The sequence below is a fragment of the Antechinus flavipes genome, chromosome 4, assembly GCF_016432865.1.
Source record: "Antechinus flavipes isolate AdamAnt ecotype Samford, QLD, Australia chromosome 4, AdamAnt_v2, whole genome shotgun sequence".
NCBI lineage: Eukaryota > Metazoa > Chordata > Mammalia > Dasyuromorphia > Dasyuridae > Antechinus > Antechinus flavipes.
Window position 1 is genome coordinate 147,770,896 of NC_067401.1, and position 16,687 is coordinate 147,787,582.

Here is a 16,687-nt window from a genome sequence, read left to right on the forward strand (position 1 = left end):
CTTAAGGGAATAATTTATATATTGATTTACTGATGTAGTACATGTACTCTCTAAAGCAGGGTTCTTAATATGTCATACACTCCTTGGGCAGTCAGATGAAGCCTATGAATTCCTCAGAATGTTTCTAAATACATAGAATCAAATACATGAGAATACAAAGGAAATCAATTATACTGAAATAGTTGTAAAAGTATTTTTAAAACCAAGTTCAGACCCCCAGCTTAAGAACTTCTATTCCGGAGTTATCTCAACTTACATTTTTTTAATAACTTTTTATTGACAGAACCCATGCCAGGGTAATTTTTTACATTATCCCTTCCACTCACTTCTGTTCCAGTTTTCCCCTCCCTCCCTCCACTCCCACCCCCAGACGGCAAGCAGTCCTATATATATTAAATATGTCATTCAACTTACACTTGCACTGATAAATTGGATACCCAAAGCATCTACTCAGGGCTCCAAGAAGTTATTTTTCTAATGCAAAACTCGAGGTTCCATTAATGTCTTTCCTTCACTGATTACCAATCAATATTAAATCACTCAGACTTAATTAGCTTTTTAAAAGGGGCAAACTTTATTAAAATAGTATAGTAGAAATAATTTATACAAAATATCCCTTCAAGAGTTTGTGACACATATTTCTATTCAGTACATTAAAGTCCACGGGAAATGTAGCAAAAGGGTAATTCTTGATTCCTGGCAATCTTTTTGTTGGAATCCTTAAGATATTCCCCTTAATAATTAGTATTTTGTTTTTTAATCTGGTGGGTTTTGGTTTTTGTTTTTTCGGCTGACATATCTAACTGTGTCTAGTCTGTCATAAGAGTCCCAGTACAGATACTATGGAGTGCAATAGTTATTGCTGTCCCTGGTTGAGATGCTTTAAAAAAATTTTTTTCAAAGTCCAAATCTTCTGATCTTCCAAACTTCACAGAGTATTATTCCAGCCATTGAAGAAATGAAGCAAAGCGTGAGGCTGATACAAATATATTCTTCTTCCCCCCAAAGCAGTTCCTTCTTGACTCAAATATCTCCTCTGCTGAGATATTTGAATTTCATGAGTTCTGAACTAGTTCCTGATTAAGGCATTAAGCATGGCCAAATGTAGTCAATCTGAACACTTTTTATGTAAAAGACTTTTCTTCACTTAGTCAAAAGTCTGTAATTACTATCTCTAGAAAAATATACTCACTTGGCTATCTGGACTTAATATCTTCACACTTACATTAATGGGAAAGGGTGATTTTCTTTTTTCACTCAAAACCCATTTTCTAGCTCAAATCCTTTAGCCTTACATTTAGCAGCAGAATATTCTGGAATGACAGAAATTTCCAAATGGAGATATAATACAAATTCTGTGCTGTGCCTCTAATCAAAAATATTAAGCAATTTGTTCAAGAGATGGAAATAAATGTTTCAATAGCACCCTGAAAACCTATAGGCTATAATAAAGGTTTGACTTGGAAAAAATGAACTGTTTGTGAAAGGTATACTTAATATCCTATACAATAAAAGTGGTTAATTAAAATTAATTTAATGAAATATGTGAATTTTTAAAATGTCAAAAATTTTGTAAATTTAGTGCCAAATCACAAAAAGATATAATTACAGCAAAAGTCATTATATATTAAAGGGATTTTTAAAGTTTTAAATAAATTATCAAGGTTTATTTTATTATTCAAAGTTTACCTTTGCTGCAAGTAATTAACACACCAATATAGTCCTGTCCTAACAATTCATAACATCTCACCTATATATCCCTCGATTCTTTTCTGACACTGCCAACACACTGGACTATTCAAAGTGAATTCTTCTTGTTCTTTCTTCTCTGTAGTTATTCTGTCACTCCAGTCCACCCTCCACTCAGAAGTCAAACTGAGCTCCTAGGCAGCAGGTATGACAGTATCATCCTCTCCCATCCTCCATTTAATCAACTCTGTTACTCCACGATCAAAACTAAAATCTTGTTTGGATTTTAAAGCTCTTCATAACTTGACCCTGTCCTACTTTTGCAGTTTTCTTATACCCAATTTTCTTCCACATACTTCATGTAGATACTTTCTTGCTCCTCCCATCGCCTTCCTGGGGACAACTCTCCTGCCTAATCAATTTTATGGAGTTCCCCATATACAGTATTCTTTTCTACCACTTTGCCTCTACCTCCTGGCTTCTGACAAGACCCCCTACAAGAAGTCTTTCCTTCTGTTGATGATTCCCAAACCATCTTGTACATGGTTGTTCGCACTACCTTCATAACTAGACTATGAGCATCCTAAGAAAAGGGATTTTTTTTTTTTTGGGGGGGGGGGCGGCTTTCTCTGCATCACCAGTGCTTGGCATAGAGCCTAGCACTTATAAATGCTAGATAATCAGTTAGGACCTTGCCTGGCATACGGAAAATGCTTTAATCAATGCTTGTTGATTTAACTGGACTGGACTTGGTTATTTGAGGGAGGGGAGGGTACTAAGGAAACTAAGGGCACTGAAAAATAATTGGGTTGCGCATAAGACTACCATCACCGGATTTGGGGGGGGAGGGGGAAGAGCAAAAGCAACCAAAGCTCGAGGCTGGGCCGGTCCTTGACATCCGTGTCAAAGACCCGCCTCTTCCCCTTTAGTTCCGACGCCTGGGGCCCGCCCCGCTTCATCTACAGGTGCGGGGGCGGGGCCAGGCAGGCGCGGGCCTCTCCGCTCAGGCAGCGCCAAGGGCCGCCTCTTCGGGGTCCTGGCGGCAACGCTAGAGCTACTACCCCCAGGAAAATGGCGGCGCCCTCGTGGAGAATTGCACTGTGCGGAATGCGGAACGCCCGTAGCTTCGGCACCACGGGTGAGCAGCTGGGACGGGAAGGGGATGAAACGGGGTCGGGGCTGGGGTAGGCGTCGCGTTCTCTGGGCTGGACCTCGCCTTTCTACCGGTCACTCCCTGGTTCTCTCCGCCCCGCAGCCGTTCTGAGTCGCCGGTCCGTCCCGCTGGGGCCCATGCCCAATGAGGACATCGACATGAGCGCGCCGGAGAAGCTGAAGAAGTATGGCAGTTTTGACCGCTATCAGCGCTGCGCCGAACGCGAGGCGAACGCCCCGCACTGGTGGAAGAGCTACCGCGACTACTTCCGGCAACCTTCAGGTGCGCGAGGACAATTCGAGAATCTCCTTATCATCGCGAGACCCGCCCAGCTCCCCGCCCCGCCCCGCGCGTGTTCCTGGTTTCTACCCTTTGACCCTGCTCTAGTCATTCCATCCTACATCGAGGCACAGTTGCACGTCCTGAGCTCCAACCTTTCCCCATTTTGCAGATGAGGAAATTTGGGCCTAATGGTTTCACCCCAGGGCAAGCAAATAGTTGCTTTTCCTAAAAAAAGAAAAAAAAAAAAATGGAGGTGATAATGGTATCTTACTAAAGCCCTAGGCAAAACGATTCCTCCTTACCTGGGCCCAAGTTTCCACACCTGGGAAATTGGAATAATGGTAATGCTACTAATGTTCTACGGAGCGTTTTTAAACAATGTGCCGGGATCTGTGCTAAGTACTTTACGATGATGCTGTCACGTGATTCTTACAACACTTCTGATCTCCATTTTACCGAGGGGGAAACTGAGGCAAAGGGTTTGTACATTAGTATGTATGTAACCCGCATTGTTAGAGGGAGTATCCAAATGGAGGAAATTGAAGATGGGAGAGTCAGATGAATGTATAAAGCATATTACAAGACTCAAAAACACCGCCCCAATTTCAGTTTCTACTATTAGAGCTATTGTAATGAATTGCTATAATTAAACTATTGTATTTATATGATAATGATGTCATGTACACAGCTGACTTCTTGATGTAATGATAGTTGTAGGAACCAAAGGAGAAATACAAGTTTTAGCTAGGACCCGGAGCAAGTCATTTTGTTTTTCTTCATCTAGCCTTTTTCTTTTGTGGAAGATAAGCCTTGTGCTACTTAACTCATAAGGTGGTTGCAAGAAAAGTGTCACGTAAAGCCTTCATGGCGTGTTACTATCATTAAACTCTTTGTAGTTAGAGTTAACATCACTCATCTGTAATCCTGTTGACCACTAAGCCTGTAAAGAAGGCAAATATTGTCATTCTATCATCCCATTTTACAAAAGTAGAAACTAAAGCTGGGAGAGCACTCCATTTATGTGATTTGCCCATGTTTCGAAAGCAGTGGAATTCAGGTTAAAACTTGGCTTCAAATTCATTGATTAAGATATTTTACTGATTTTTTTTTTCCCCAAACATTCCCATCACTTCCCAGAATTTCCCTTTTCCGTAGGATACTCCCTTGTAACATATGCAATTAACCAAAACAAATCAATACTTGGCACCTAAAAGTCCACCTACTATGGCATCCATAGTTTTACCACCTCTCTACTGAGAAGTGGAGATGTGCTCTGCTGTGAGCCATCATTTCATACAGGTCTTCCATAATGTCTCAAAATTTGTGTTCATTATTATGGTTCAGAAATAATCTGTTATATTACTGTAATTTATACGGGCAGTGACGGGTTAAAATAGAATAAATGGACTTGGAATCATAGAGTCCTGAGTTCAAATCCTGCCTTAGACATTTATGTTACTTCATCTCCATCAGCCTCAGTTCCTTACCCATATAATTGTATCTATCTAAGTGGAATTTTGTGAGGATCAAATAAGGTAATATTTGCCAAGCTGGAGTGAAGAAGACCCCTCTCCCTGAAGTCACTTACCCTGTTTGCCTCAGTTTCCTCATCTATAAAATGAGCTGGAGAAGGAAATAGCAAAACTCTTAAGATCTCTGTGAAGAAAATCCCCATGAATAATCAGACATGACAGAACAACATGAAAGATTGAATTGGGGAGAAGTGAGGCCAGGAGATCAGTTAGGAGGCAGTGATCTAAGAGAGGGGTGGTGGGAATGTGAAATATGTGAGTAAAGAGAAGAGCTTGCTGGAGATGTTTTTTACTTCAAAATAGAAAAAGAAAAAAAAGGGCGGGGGGGGGGGAGACATTGCCATGTGCACAGTAAGACATAAAGTTTCAAAATATGAGAATAAATTTCCATTTCAAGAAAACATATAATAAATGCTACACATGTTCAGAGCTGTCCATCTTTACTTCCTTGTAAGGTATTTTGGGTTCTCTGCTGTGTACTTTATTTTGTTCTTTTTTTTCCCCCTTTCCTCTCTACCTCCCTCATGAAAGCTACAGTTCAATGCACATATATTTATATTACATACACATACACACATATGTAGATAGCTATAATCATAGACATATACAAATGTACATTCATATACATCTATGTAAAGTCGTACTATATTTGTCCTTGTTTCTCTGAAGGTAGATAACGTCATTCTTTATAAGTCCTTGTCTTTCCATATTTTTCTAAATCCACCAACTCTTCATTTCTTACACCACAGCAATATTGCAACCTTATATCATCTAGTTATTTTAAATATTCTAAAACAATCTTGTTAAATATGGCTGACAGAGTAGTTTCCCTATTTTTCTTTTTTGATTAAATCTGTTTTAACTTTAACTTTGTCTGAGATCAATGATTTTAGTAGCCCTGCTTTTTTTCTGATAAATTCTACTCCTCATCATAGTCATGTTTGTATCTCTCATTTCTTACTCCTATTTTTGACTCCTCTGTTTTACTTCTACTAGCTCCCTTGCCTTGCTATTACTTAGCCTCCTCCTCCTCCTACCCCAAAGATCCTTCTATTATTCCCACCCTTATCCTCTTTCCCCCCTTTTTTATCCCATTCTCCTTAAATCTATATGTACATCCTTCTTTATGCCACCTTTATCCGAGCCTCTCTTTTATTTTTTAATACACTTAAAAGACTTTTATAACCTTCTAGATATATATGTATTGTTCCCTCTCTTTAATCCATTCTCCATGAGTAGAATTTCAGAACTACCAGCCCTTCTCCCCCATGTAATGCCTCTGTATCAGTTCTTATTCTTGTACCTCAATCATTTAATTGCTCTTTTTACCTTTTCCTGTATAATTTTGTGTCATACTTAGCTCTATGCCACTCTTTCAAACTGCCTAATTATTAATGACAGTCTTAGACATATGGTTTACATTTCCATGTATAAAACATAAGCCTGTTGCTTGTAAAACTCTCCTTGATTTGGGAGTTTAGGAATTGGTGATGATGTTTATGTAGGTTTTCCTCATAGGATCTTTTTTAGATGATGATTGGTGGATTTTTCCCTGTTTCTGCTTTCCCCTCTCATTTAACACTTCAGAACAACTTTATTTAGTTGTTTCTTGTATTATTGTTTCAAGATTATTTTTTTTTAATGTAGCTTTCAAGTGATCCAATTGTTATAGTTTCATCTTTTTGATGTACCCTCCAGATCTGTTATTTTTCTTATGAATTGTCTCACATTCTCAATTTTTTCATTCTTTATATTTTGTTTTGTTATTTCTTGGTCTCTTACAACTTCACTGCCTTCCTCTTGTCTAATTCTAGTTTTCAAAGAGTCATTTTCTTAAGACTCTAGATCTCCTTTTGTAGTTGATTTTTTTTCTTAATCTTATTTTTCTTGAATTGTTTTTTTTGTTTGTTTGTTTAATTTTTCCTCAATCTCTTATTTGACTCTTTTTAAAAAACTTTTTATTTAATAATTACTTTATATTGACAGAATCCATGCCAGGGTAATTTTTTTACAATATTATCCCTTGCACTCGTTTGTGTTCCGATTTTTCCCCTCCCTCCTTCCACCCCCTCCCCTAGATGGCAAGCAGTCCTATATATGTTGGATATCTCATTTGACTCTTAAAATCTTTTTTGAGTTCTTCTAAAGATGAACCATGGTCCTTCCGGTTCTCATAGTAACTTTCTATAGTTGAGTAATTTTTTATATGCATGCTCATTTTATATCAGATTGTTGGCGTAATCCTCTAGCCCCACAGTGTAGGGAATGGTGTCTCTGGCCTGGAACCCAAAAGCAGGAACTCCACCCTCCTTTGAGTGCCCACAGCCAGCAGTTTGCCCCACTGCTTTTCCAAGCACCTGGTGGGGGCTGGTTCCTTCTCATCTAGGACTGTGCCTTGATTTTCCTTATCAGCAGGGGTTCCTTCAGGCTTCTGAACTCTGTTCCCCACTATTCTGGAGGTGAAAATTCCTGGGGTCAAGACTACATCCCAATCCAGCTAACCCAGTTGTTTCAGAGGAGCTAGCCTGAAGGTGTTTACACATTACTCTCTATACTGTTATATTTCTTCAGATCTTCTACAGTTGTTCTCAGAGGACCATTGTTCTTCCCCAACTTTTGTTTTTAACTCACTTTACATTGCCCTGAGGTACAATTTTGTCTTGTGGGGAAATCTGGAGAACTTGGAATTTTCTGAACTGTTCCCATATACTAGATGATCTTAAAGATTACTCCCATTTCGAAGTATCAGGATAATTTTTTTTAAATATATTTTAATTTCCTTAAATATTTCCCAATTGTGTGTAAAAAAATTTTAACTTTTTTTTTTTAATTTGAGTTCCAAATTCTTGTTCTCCCATCTCTCCCTTGCCTCTTACTATGGCAAGCAATATGTTGATTCTACATGGGAAGTCATGCAAAACATTTTCATATTAGACATGTTGCAAAAGAAAAAAAATAAGTATAGTGTACAAAATTATCCTGGTTTTGTGCATTTCTAAGACATGTCTTCTCAGATTTTCAGAAACTGTCAGGATAGTTCTAAGACTGCTTCAGTTTTAGTTGTTTAACTATTTTAATCCAAAAAGAGTTGGGAGAATGTGCCAGGTTTAATATAAATTTATATCTTTATGGATCTATCTTTCATCCAGATCCCATATACAAAATAGACATTGGATTTCCACCCAACAAGATGGTGAATAGGCAACAACAGATCCTTGAAAGGAAGAAGATCCTCCGGGAGAGCCGGGCTAAGATGGAGAAGGCTGCCCACCTCCGCAATGGTGAGTGCCATTGTAGGGGTTAAGGAGGAGCTGAGGCAGATAAACCCATTTCTGTGGGATCGCCTCTTCAAGAACTTCTTTTTTCCCTTCATAGTCCTGATCCCACTGGAGGAGGTGAAGGTTGACTGGGAAAAGACCGTGGGCCCTTACCATAAGCAGCGCCTGGCTGAGTACTATGGCCTCTACCAAGACCTGTTCCTTGGTGCTACATTTGTGCCCTGGGTCCCCCTGCATGTGGCTTACAGTCTGGGAGAAGAGCTGGTGATGCCGGTGTTCCACGGGAATGAGATCACTCCAACTGAGGTAATTGTTCCTATCCCATGTACCAGGCGCCTTTCCCACTTGGGCTTCAGTCCCTGGGTGTCATGGTTACCGAGCCGCAGTGATGCTTCTTACCCAGCGGGAGGTTGGGTCAGACCAGGTTAGGGAAGCAGTCTGCCCTTTTAGAAGCTGTGCCGCAGGGCACCTACTGAGCCGTGGTCTGGGCCAGGCCCTGGCTTTATGCCCATGCTCAATTGTCGCCTCTTTGTCCATTTTTTCTTTGTCAGGCCACTAACCCCCCACAGGTGACATATGAGGCAGAAAAGGGTTCATTGTGGACCTTGCTGCTCACCAACCTGGGTACGTACCTCTGACTGGACGGGTGCTCTCTTTCCTTTCTTTTCTGGGCCTCTGTTGTCATTAGACTGAAGAAGTGGAGGGAAAGTGAGGAGGAGGGTGGAAGGTCACCCTAAGAGAGCACCAGGCCTCACATCCCCCGGTGCTCCACAGTAAGCAGCTTCTCTTTGTGTGCAGATGGACACTTGCAGGAGCAGGATGCTGAATACGTCCACTGGCTGGTGTAAGTGTAATGAGAGGGAGAGGATTGAAGTGAGATCTGGGGAAAGGAGGAGAGTGCCATGGAGGAGGGAGACTTCTGCTGGGTTCTGATTCAAATCCAGCTCTGGGAATAACGTTCTTCAGTGGCCAGGTCTTGGAACACATCGCTTTGGGGGAAGCAGGACCTGGACCACTACCCAACACCTCTGCCTTTGCATGTACCCTGGAGGGAACTGGCCCTCAGATGGGATGATGTGCCACCTCCCAGAGTCTCAGCATTGGAGAAGGTTACCCAAGAATAAGAAACGTAATTTCCTTCCTGACTAGGACGAACATCCCAGGCAATGATGTGTCTGCAGGGCAAGAGATGTGCCATTACCTCCCACCCTTCCCCTCAAGAGGAACTGGTTTCCACCGTTTCGCATTCCTCCTTTTCAAGCAGCATGAGGCCATTGACTTTTCTGAAGATGCCCGTCCCACACCTTGGTAACTTCTCCTTAGAGCCCTCACCTTGGGTCTTCCCAGAAGGGCCGGCCCTTGTTCTCAGAGACCTCTGAGCTTTCTGAAATTTGACTCGTGATTGTAGGATGGGGAATGTGCTGGGCAGAATTTCAGGATGTTTTTCTGGAGTACATTCTGGGAAAGGATGAGGCATCTGTGAGGGCGCTCACCCCATTCAAATTCTTTCCTCTTTCCTTTGAAGTTACCGCCTTGCTATGAGAACCTTCCGCACATTTGATTTCTATAAGAAGCACCAGGATTTCATGACCCCAACTGGTCTGGCCTTCTTCCAGTGCCGCTGGGATGACTCTGTCACCCACGTCTATCACCACCTGCTCAGTAAGTGGGACGGGGTGGACTCGGGGGAGGGAGTCAGTGTGTTCTCTGGCCACTGCAAGGGAGCGAAGTCCCATAGGGAAAGGGTACAGGGGACGACACTGACAGCTAGCCTACGCGAGCTGGCCTGTAACTCCTGCCCTGAGCCCTGTCACAGCATGGTAGGAACAAGGAGGAAATCTGGGGGTGTGGTAGGATGCCTTCTCTAGGGAAGTTTGGGAGGGACTAGTGCAGTTTGGGGAGCTTCCTCCTGAGCCCATTTATCCATTCTGCAGACATGCGGGAGCCTGTGTTCGAATTTGTGCGCCCACCCCCATACCATCCCCCACAGAAGAAGTTCCCTCATCTACAACCACTTCGATATTTGGATCGATACCGAGATGAAAGTGAACCCACCTATGGCATCTACTGAAGGACTGAGGCACTGTGGTGTACAGGGTACTTGAAAAGGACGAGATTACCCCTTAGAGCCACCTTAGCCTTCTAAATTTTTCAAGGAAAATATGTAGTAGGTTAGAGGCCATTGGTTCCTGGGGATCTCTTCCATGAGGCTGTGATTCTGTCTGTGGCTTCCTTGTATGTGCAGTGGTTTGGGAGTGAGAAGGAAGTGTGAGGTGTTAAAGTCAAAGAGTGTGAATCAAAATCAGATCATTTTGAATATGCAATATGATACAGTGGATAGCTGATCCTAAAGTTGGGACAGCCTGAGTTCAAATCCAGTACTAGATGTGTGACACTTGCCTTTCAGTATTCCAGGGAATACTCTTGTCTCTCTCTTCCCCTGCCTCACCCAGTATATTATTATTTATTTCATTAAATATATTACATATAAAAAAATTTTAAGGGGCAACAAGTTGACATAGTGGATAGAGCACTGTCCTTGGAGTCAAGAGGACCTGAGTTCAACTATGGTCTCAGACAATTGACACTTACTAGTTGTATGACCCTGAGCAAGTCACTTAACCCCTATTGTCTCACAAAAAAGAAAAAAAAGTTAACCTTTTTTAAAATTTTGAATTCCAAATATTCTTCCTCCTTAACTTGAGGAGGCAAGCAATTTGACATAGACTATACATGTGAGGCCATGCAAAACATATTTCTATGTTAGCCATGTTGCTAAAGAAGCCACAGAACCAAACCCCAAGAATAATAAAGTAAAAAATATATGCTTTGATCTGCATTCAGACTCTTTTATCAGTTTTTCCTTTAGAGATGGATAACATTTTTCATCATAAGTCCTTTGGAATCATCTTAATGTATTGATCAGAATAGCTAAAGCATTCATAGTTGAACATCATACAATCTTGCTGTTACTGTATATCATGTTCTTCTGGTTTTACTTACTTCATTTTGTATCAGTTCACATAAGTCTTCCCAGATTTTTCTAAAACCATCCAACTTTTCATTTGTTATAGCACAATAGTATTCAATCACAAACATATTCCACAATTTGTTCAGTCTTTCCTCAATTGATAAGTATCCCCTCAATTTCCAGTTTTTTGTCACAACAAAAAGAGCTTCTATAAATATTTTTGTATGTATAAGACTTTTTTTTTATTTGATCTCTTTTGGATACAGATCTAGTAGTAAAATTGCTGGGTCCATAAGCACAGTTTTATAGTCTTTAGTTCCAAATTGTTTTCCAGAATGGTTGAATCAGTTCACAACTCTACCAATGGTGCATTAATGTCCCAATTTTTCCACATCCTCCAACAGTTGTCATTTTCCTTTTTTATTAGCTAAACTGATAAGTATGAGATGATAACTCAGAGTTGTTTTAATGTGCATTTCTCCAGTGAATAAGGACAGCATTTTTTCATAGATAGCTTAGATTTCTTTATCTGAAAATTGCCTATTCATAGTCTTTGACTTATCATTTGGGAAATTACTTTTATACTTATAAATATGATTCATTTTTCTGCATATTTGAAAAATGAGGCCTTTATCAGAGAAACTTGCTATAAAAATGTTTTTCCATTTTCTTGCTGCATTAGTTTTGTCTGTATTGAAAACTTTTTAATCTAATGCAATCAGAATTATCCATTTTATTGTCTGTCAGGCTCTCTTTCTCTTGTTTGGTCATAAATTCTTTCTTTATCCATAAATCTAACAGGTAAAATTTTCCATGCTCCTCCGATTTGCTAATGATATCCTTTCTCATTTTTATCTAAAACATGTACCCATTTTGACCTTATCTTGGTATACAGTGTGAAATTTTGGTCTATACATAATTTCTGCCAAACTTCTTTCCAGTTTTCTCAGCAACTTTTGTTAGAAAATGAGTTATTCCAAAAGCTTAGATCTATAGATTTATCACACACTATTTTACAATGAATGCTTACTACTATATGTAGTCTGAGATGAGATTTGAATTCGTGAAGGGGAATCTTCCTGACTTCAGACCCAGCACTGTATCTACTGTACAACCTAGTTGCCCACAGAGTTCTTAGCCAACTAATATGCCATTATAAAAATTGTCTTCTTGATACTTAAAGCATAACTCTTTGTATGGAAGTACTTATTATATATTTATTCAAATCAACCACATTTAATGAGTTCACTTACAACAACCACATGATATCTTTATAAAAATAGTACAGAAAAATTTTAAATAAATAAAAAGCAGAAATAATAAACATTCTTAATAGACCATAATGCTATAAAATTGTAATTATTACAAAGAACAAAGCAAAATATACTGATTTTAATAAAAATTAGTGACATTTCAAATAGTTAACAAGTCAAAAAAAAAATCAGAAACTATGGAAAAGAATAATGATTTTTTTAAAAAGGGAAAAGAATAATGATAAGAACATATTAAAATTTCTGGGATACAGCTAAAAAAGACCTCAAGAAAAAAATGTTATCTTTGAAAGCATCCATAAAACAAAATAGAAAAAAAGATTAACCAAGTATGATTTTTAAGAACAAGAAAACTAAAGATAATATAATCAATAAACCAAAAGCTGCTGCTTTTTTTTTCTTTTTTTCTTTTAAGGAGGCAATTGAAGTTAAATGATTTGCCCAGGGTCACACAGCTAGTAAGTAAGATTTGAATTTAGATCCTCCTGACTTTAGAGCAGATGCTCTATACAGGGTTATGCACTATTCTTGCTGCCCCTAAAAGTTGCTTCTTGATGGTGCAATGGATAAAGTATTGGTCTTAGAGGCAGTTATTTGAAGTTAAGTTCAAATCCAACCACAGATACCATCTAGTTGTGTGATGCTAGGCAAGTCAGCCTCCATCTACCTCAGCTTCCTCAACTATAAAGTGAGGATATTAAAAGTAAGTATCTTCCAGGATTGTTGTGAAGTTCAAATGAGGTAATAATCATAAAATGCTTAGCACAGTGCCTAGAACCCAGTAGCAATACATAAACATTATTATTATTAAATCTAAGAAACTAGCATAATGAAAAAGAAAGTTAAAATTGAAATTACAAAAGGAAAAAAGTGAAAATACAAGAGAAAAGAAATAAGAATTTTCAGTTATCATTATTATAAATATCTTAGCTGAACTGAAATTTTAAGACATTAAATTTTGCCCATGAAAATATGAAATATGCAAATTAACAGAATATGCAGTACCCAATTTCAAGAAGTTAATTTGAAAAAGCTTTAAAGAAACTACCAAAAGTGGGGGGAGAGAAAAGAGAAACTTTTGTCTTAAGTGGATTTACAAGTAAATTTTATCAACATTTAAAGAACAATTAATTCTTATACAACATAGTTTATTCTTAAAAATACTGAGGAAAAAACCACTTTACCAGACCCATCTGATGAAACAAATATAATTCTAATACCTAAATTAGTAAAGAATAAAGCAAAAGAAATTTTAGGTTGATGAATATCTACAAAAATATTTAAATCTTTACAAAAAGAATACCATTATATATATACAGACACACAAAATTGCTATCACCAAAGTGCGTTTATATTAGTAATACAAAAATGGTAACAAGAGGAAAATTTAAAAAAAAATACTCCATCATGAGTATAATAAATAGTTCACTGCCTTTTCAAAGTAGAATACAAATGTGGTACTAAAACTACAAAGAATAGGAATAAAAGGGCCATTTTTTTCTTGATAGTATTTTATTTTTCTAAATACACCTAAAGATAGTTTTCAATATTCATTTTTGTAAGAACACTTTGTGTTCCAAATTTTTCTCCCTCTCTCCTTTATCTCCACCCTCTCCAAGACAACAAGCAATTTAATAAAGGTTAAATATGTGTAATCCTTTTAACCATATTTCCATATTTGTCATGTTGTGCATGAAAAATCAAACTAAAAGGAGGAAAAACATGAAAAAAGAAAAACAAAACAAAAAAGGTAAAAAATACTATGCATCATTTATTGATAACTGGACATTTAACTAATTAATTAAAATCATTGTTAATTTTATTATGCTGTTAAGTACAAGGGAAACAAGAAACAAGACAGTCCCCACTATCAAGAAGTTTATATATACATATAGGATACTTCAGTTTCAAGCAGTTGTCAAAGCAGATAATTATCTTAAATGTTACTTCCATTAATAAAACCATAGCTTCCAATGTAAACCACTTGATAAGGCAATCCTAACAATATTAAAAAGATCATATATTGCCAGAGTGGATTTATTCCAGGAATAATGGGTTCAAGATGAGTAATACCGAAACCAATAAAGGCACATGATTATTTCAATAAATACAGGAAAAGCTTTTTGACAAAATGCAATGGGTTCTTTTTTTTTTTTTTTAAGGATTTCTTATATTTGTAAAGGACATTTTTTTTATTATAGCTTTTTATAGCATTATTTATTTATTATTATTTATAGCATTGACCCTTGCAAAACCTTCTGTTCCAACTTTTCTCCTCCTTCCCTCCACCCCCTCCCCCAGATGGCAGGTGGACCAATATATGTTAAATGTGTTAAGGTATCTGTTAAATACAATATATGTATACATATCCATATAGTTATTTTGCTACACAAGAAGAATTGGACTTTGAAATAATGTAGAATTAACCTGAGTAGGAAATCAAAAATGCAAGCGTACAAAAACAAAGGGATTGGAAATGCTATGTAGTGGTTCACACTCAATTCCCAGAGTTCTTTCGCTGGGTGTAACTGGTTCTATTCATTATTGAACAAATGGAACTGATTTGGTTCATCTCATTGTTGAAGAGAGCCACATCCATCAGAATTGATCATCATGTAGTATTGTTTTTGAAATATATAATGATCTCCTGGTCCTGCTCAAAATGCAACATGTTTTATGTTGTTTTTAAAATCAAAAAGCATTGAAATAGATCTTAATATAACAAGTAGTGTCTAAAAGGGACAACTATGTGGTACAGTGAACAGTAATGAAAAGTTGAATTCACATGTGGTCTCAGAGACTTCTTGACTCTGTGACATGGACAAGTCATTTAATTCTGTTTGCTTCGGTATCTTGGTCTATAAAATGAGCTGGAGAAAGAAATGGCAAACCAACTGTGTGACTCTGGTAAGTCACTGAATTCTATTTGCCTCAGTTTCCTCATCTGCAAAATGAGATGAAAAAGGCAATAACCAGTCACCTTTAATATCCTTGCCAAGAAAAGATTCACAAAAGGGTCACAGAGATTTAACTCAACTGAAATAACTGAACAACAAACATCTAGAACTAATTTCAAGCATCATTTTTTTCTTTTTTTTTAAATTTAATAACTTTTCATTGATAGGACCCATGCCAGGGTAATTTTTTACAACATTATCTCTTGCACTCACTTCTGTCCGATTTTTCCCCTCCCTCCCTCCACCCCCTCCCCAAGATGGCAAGCAGTCCTATACATGTTAAATAGGTTACGTATATTCTAGATACAATATATGTGTGCAGAATTGAACAGTTCTCTTGTTGCACAGGGAGAATTGGATTCAGAAGGTATAAATAACCCGGGAAGAAAAACAAAAATGCAAGCAGTTTACATTCATTTCCTAGTGTTCTTTCTTTGGGTGTAGCTGCTTCTGTCCATCCTTGATCAATTGAAACTGAGTTAGATCTCTTTATCGAAGAGATCCACTTCCATCAGAATACATCCCCAAACAGTATCGTTGTTGAGGTTTATAATGATCTCTTGGTTCTGCTCATTTCACTTAGCATCAATTCATGTAAGTCTCGCCAGTCCTCTCTGTATTCATCCTGCTGGTCATTTCTTACAGAACTATAATATTCCATAACATTCATATACCATAATTTACCCAACCATTCTCCAAATGATGGGCATCCATTCATTTTTCAGCTTCTAGCCACTACAAACAAAGCTGCCACAAACATTTTGGCGCATACAGGTCCCTTTCCCTCCTTTAGTATCTCTTTGGGATATAAGCCCAATAGAAACACTGCTGGATCAAAGGGTATGCACAGTTTGATAACTTTTTGAGCATAGTTCCAAATTGCTCTCCAGAATGGCTGGATGTGTTCACAATTCCACCAACAATGTATCAGTGTCCCTGTTTTCCCACATCCCCTCCAACATTCTGCATTATCTTTCCCTGTCACTCTAGCCAATCGGACAGGTGTGTAATGGTATCTCAGAGTTGTCTTAATTTGCATTTATCTGATTAATAATGATTTGGAGCTGAGAATTGTCTGTTCATATCCTTTGACCATTTATCAATTGGAGAATGGTCAAGCATCATTTTTAATAGAGAAGAACAAGGTCTTTCTGGTATGAGCCAGGTTTCCACACATATTTTGTATTCCACTGCATATGCATAGGCATTCGATCCACCTAACTGTGGATATGTATACTTTTTAGATGTTCTTTGAGTTCAACTGCAAGGAAGGTAGAGAGAGAGAATCTGGAAACTGCAGACAGCAAGCTATCGTGTAAGCTGGCTCCTCAATATATCCCTGATTTCTAGCTGGTCTCCGTAAAGACTTTGGGGAGACTTTCCATTTGAGTAGGACTGGGACCTCTATTTTGCTTTAAACAGATACTACACTTTTGTCTAAAAAGCATATTTACTGTATTTTTCTAGTTTATTTTAATCTGTAATACTGCAATTTCCGCTTTTTGCTAAAGTAAATAGGTTTGTTTTCTATTCACTATTTGTTATGATCTTTTG

The 16,687-nt window shown here is 38.0% G+C and overlaps 1 protein-coding gene across 1 annotated transcript; it reads left to right on the forward strand.

Annotated features, from left to right (window-relative positions):
- The first annotated feature begins 533 nt into the window (after nucleotides 1–533).
- Nucleotides 534–10,773, forward strand: MRPL38 (mitochondrial ribosomal protein L38). The gene is made up of 9 exons (XM_051995058.1): nucleotides 534–2,827; nucleotides 2,945–3,124; nucleotides 7,806–7,937; nucleotides 8,032–8,240; nucleotides 8,486–8,558; nucleotides 8,733–8,778; nucleotides 9,084–9,242; nucleotides 9,460–9,596; nucleotides 9,869–10,773. Exons 1-9 carry the CDS (start codon nucleotides 2,761–2,763, stop codon nucleotides 10,003–10,005), a joined length of 1,140 nt encoding a protein of 379 aa, XP_051851018.1. The 5' UTR covers nucleotides 534–2,760; the 3' UTR covers nucleotides 10,006–10,773.
- Nucleotides 10,774–16,687: the final 5,914 nt, after the last annotated feature.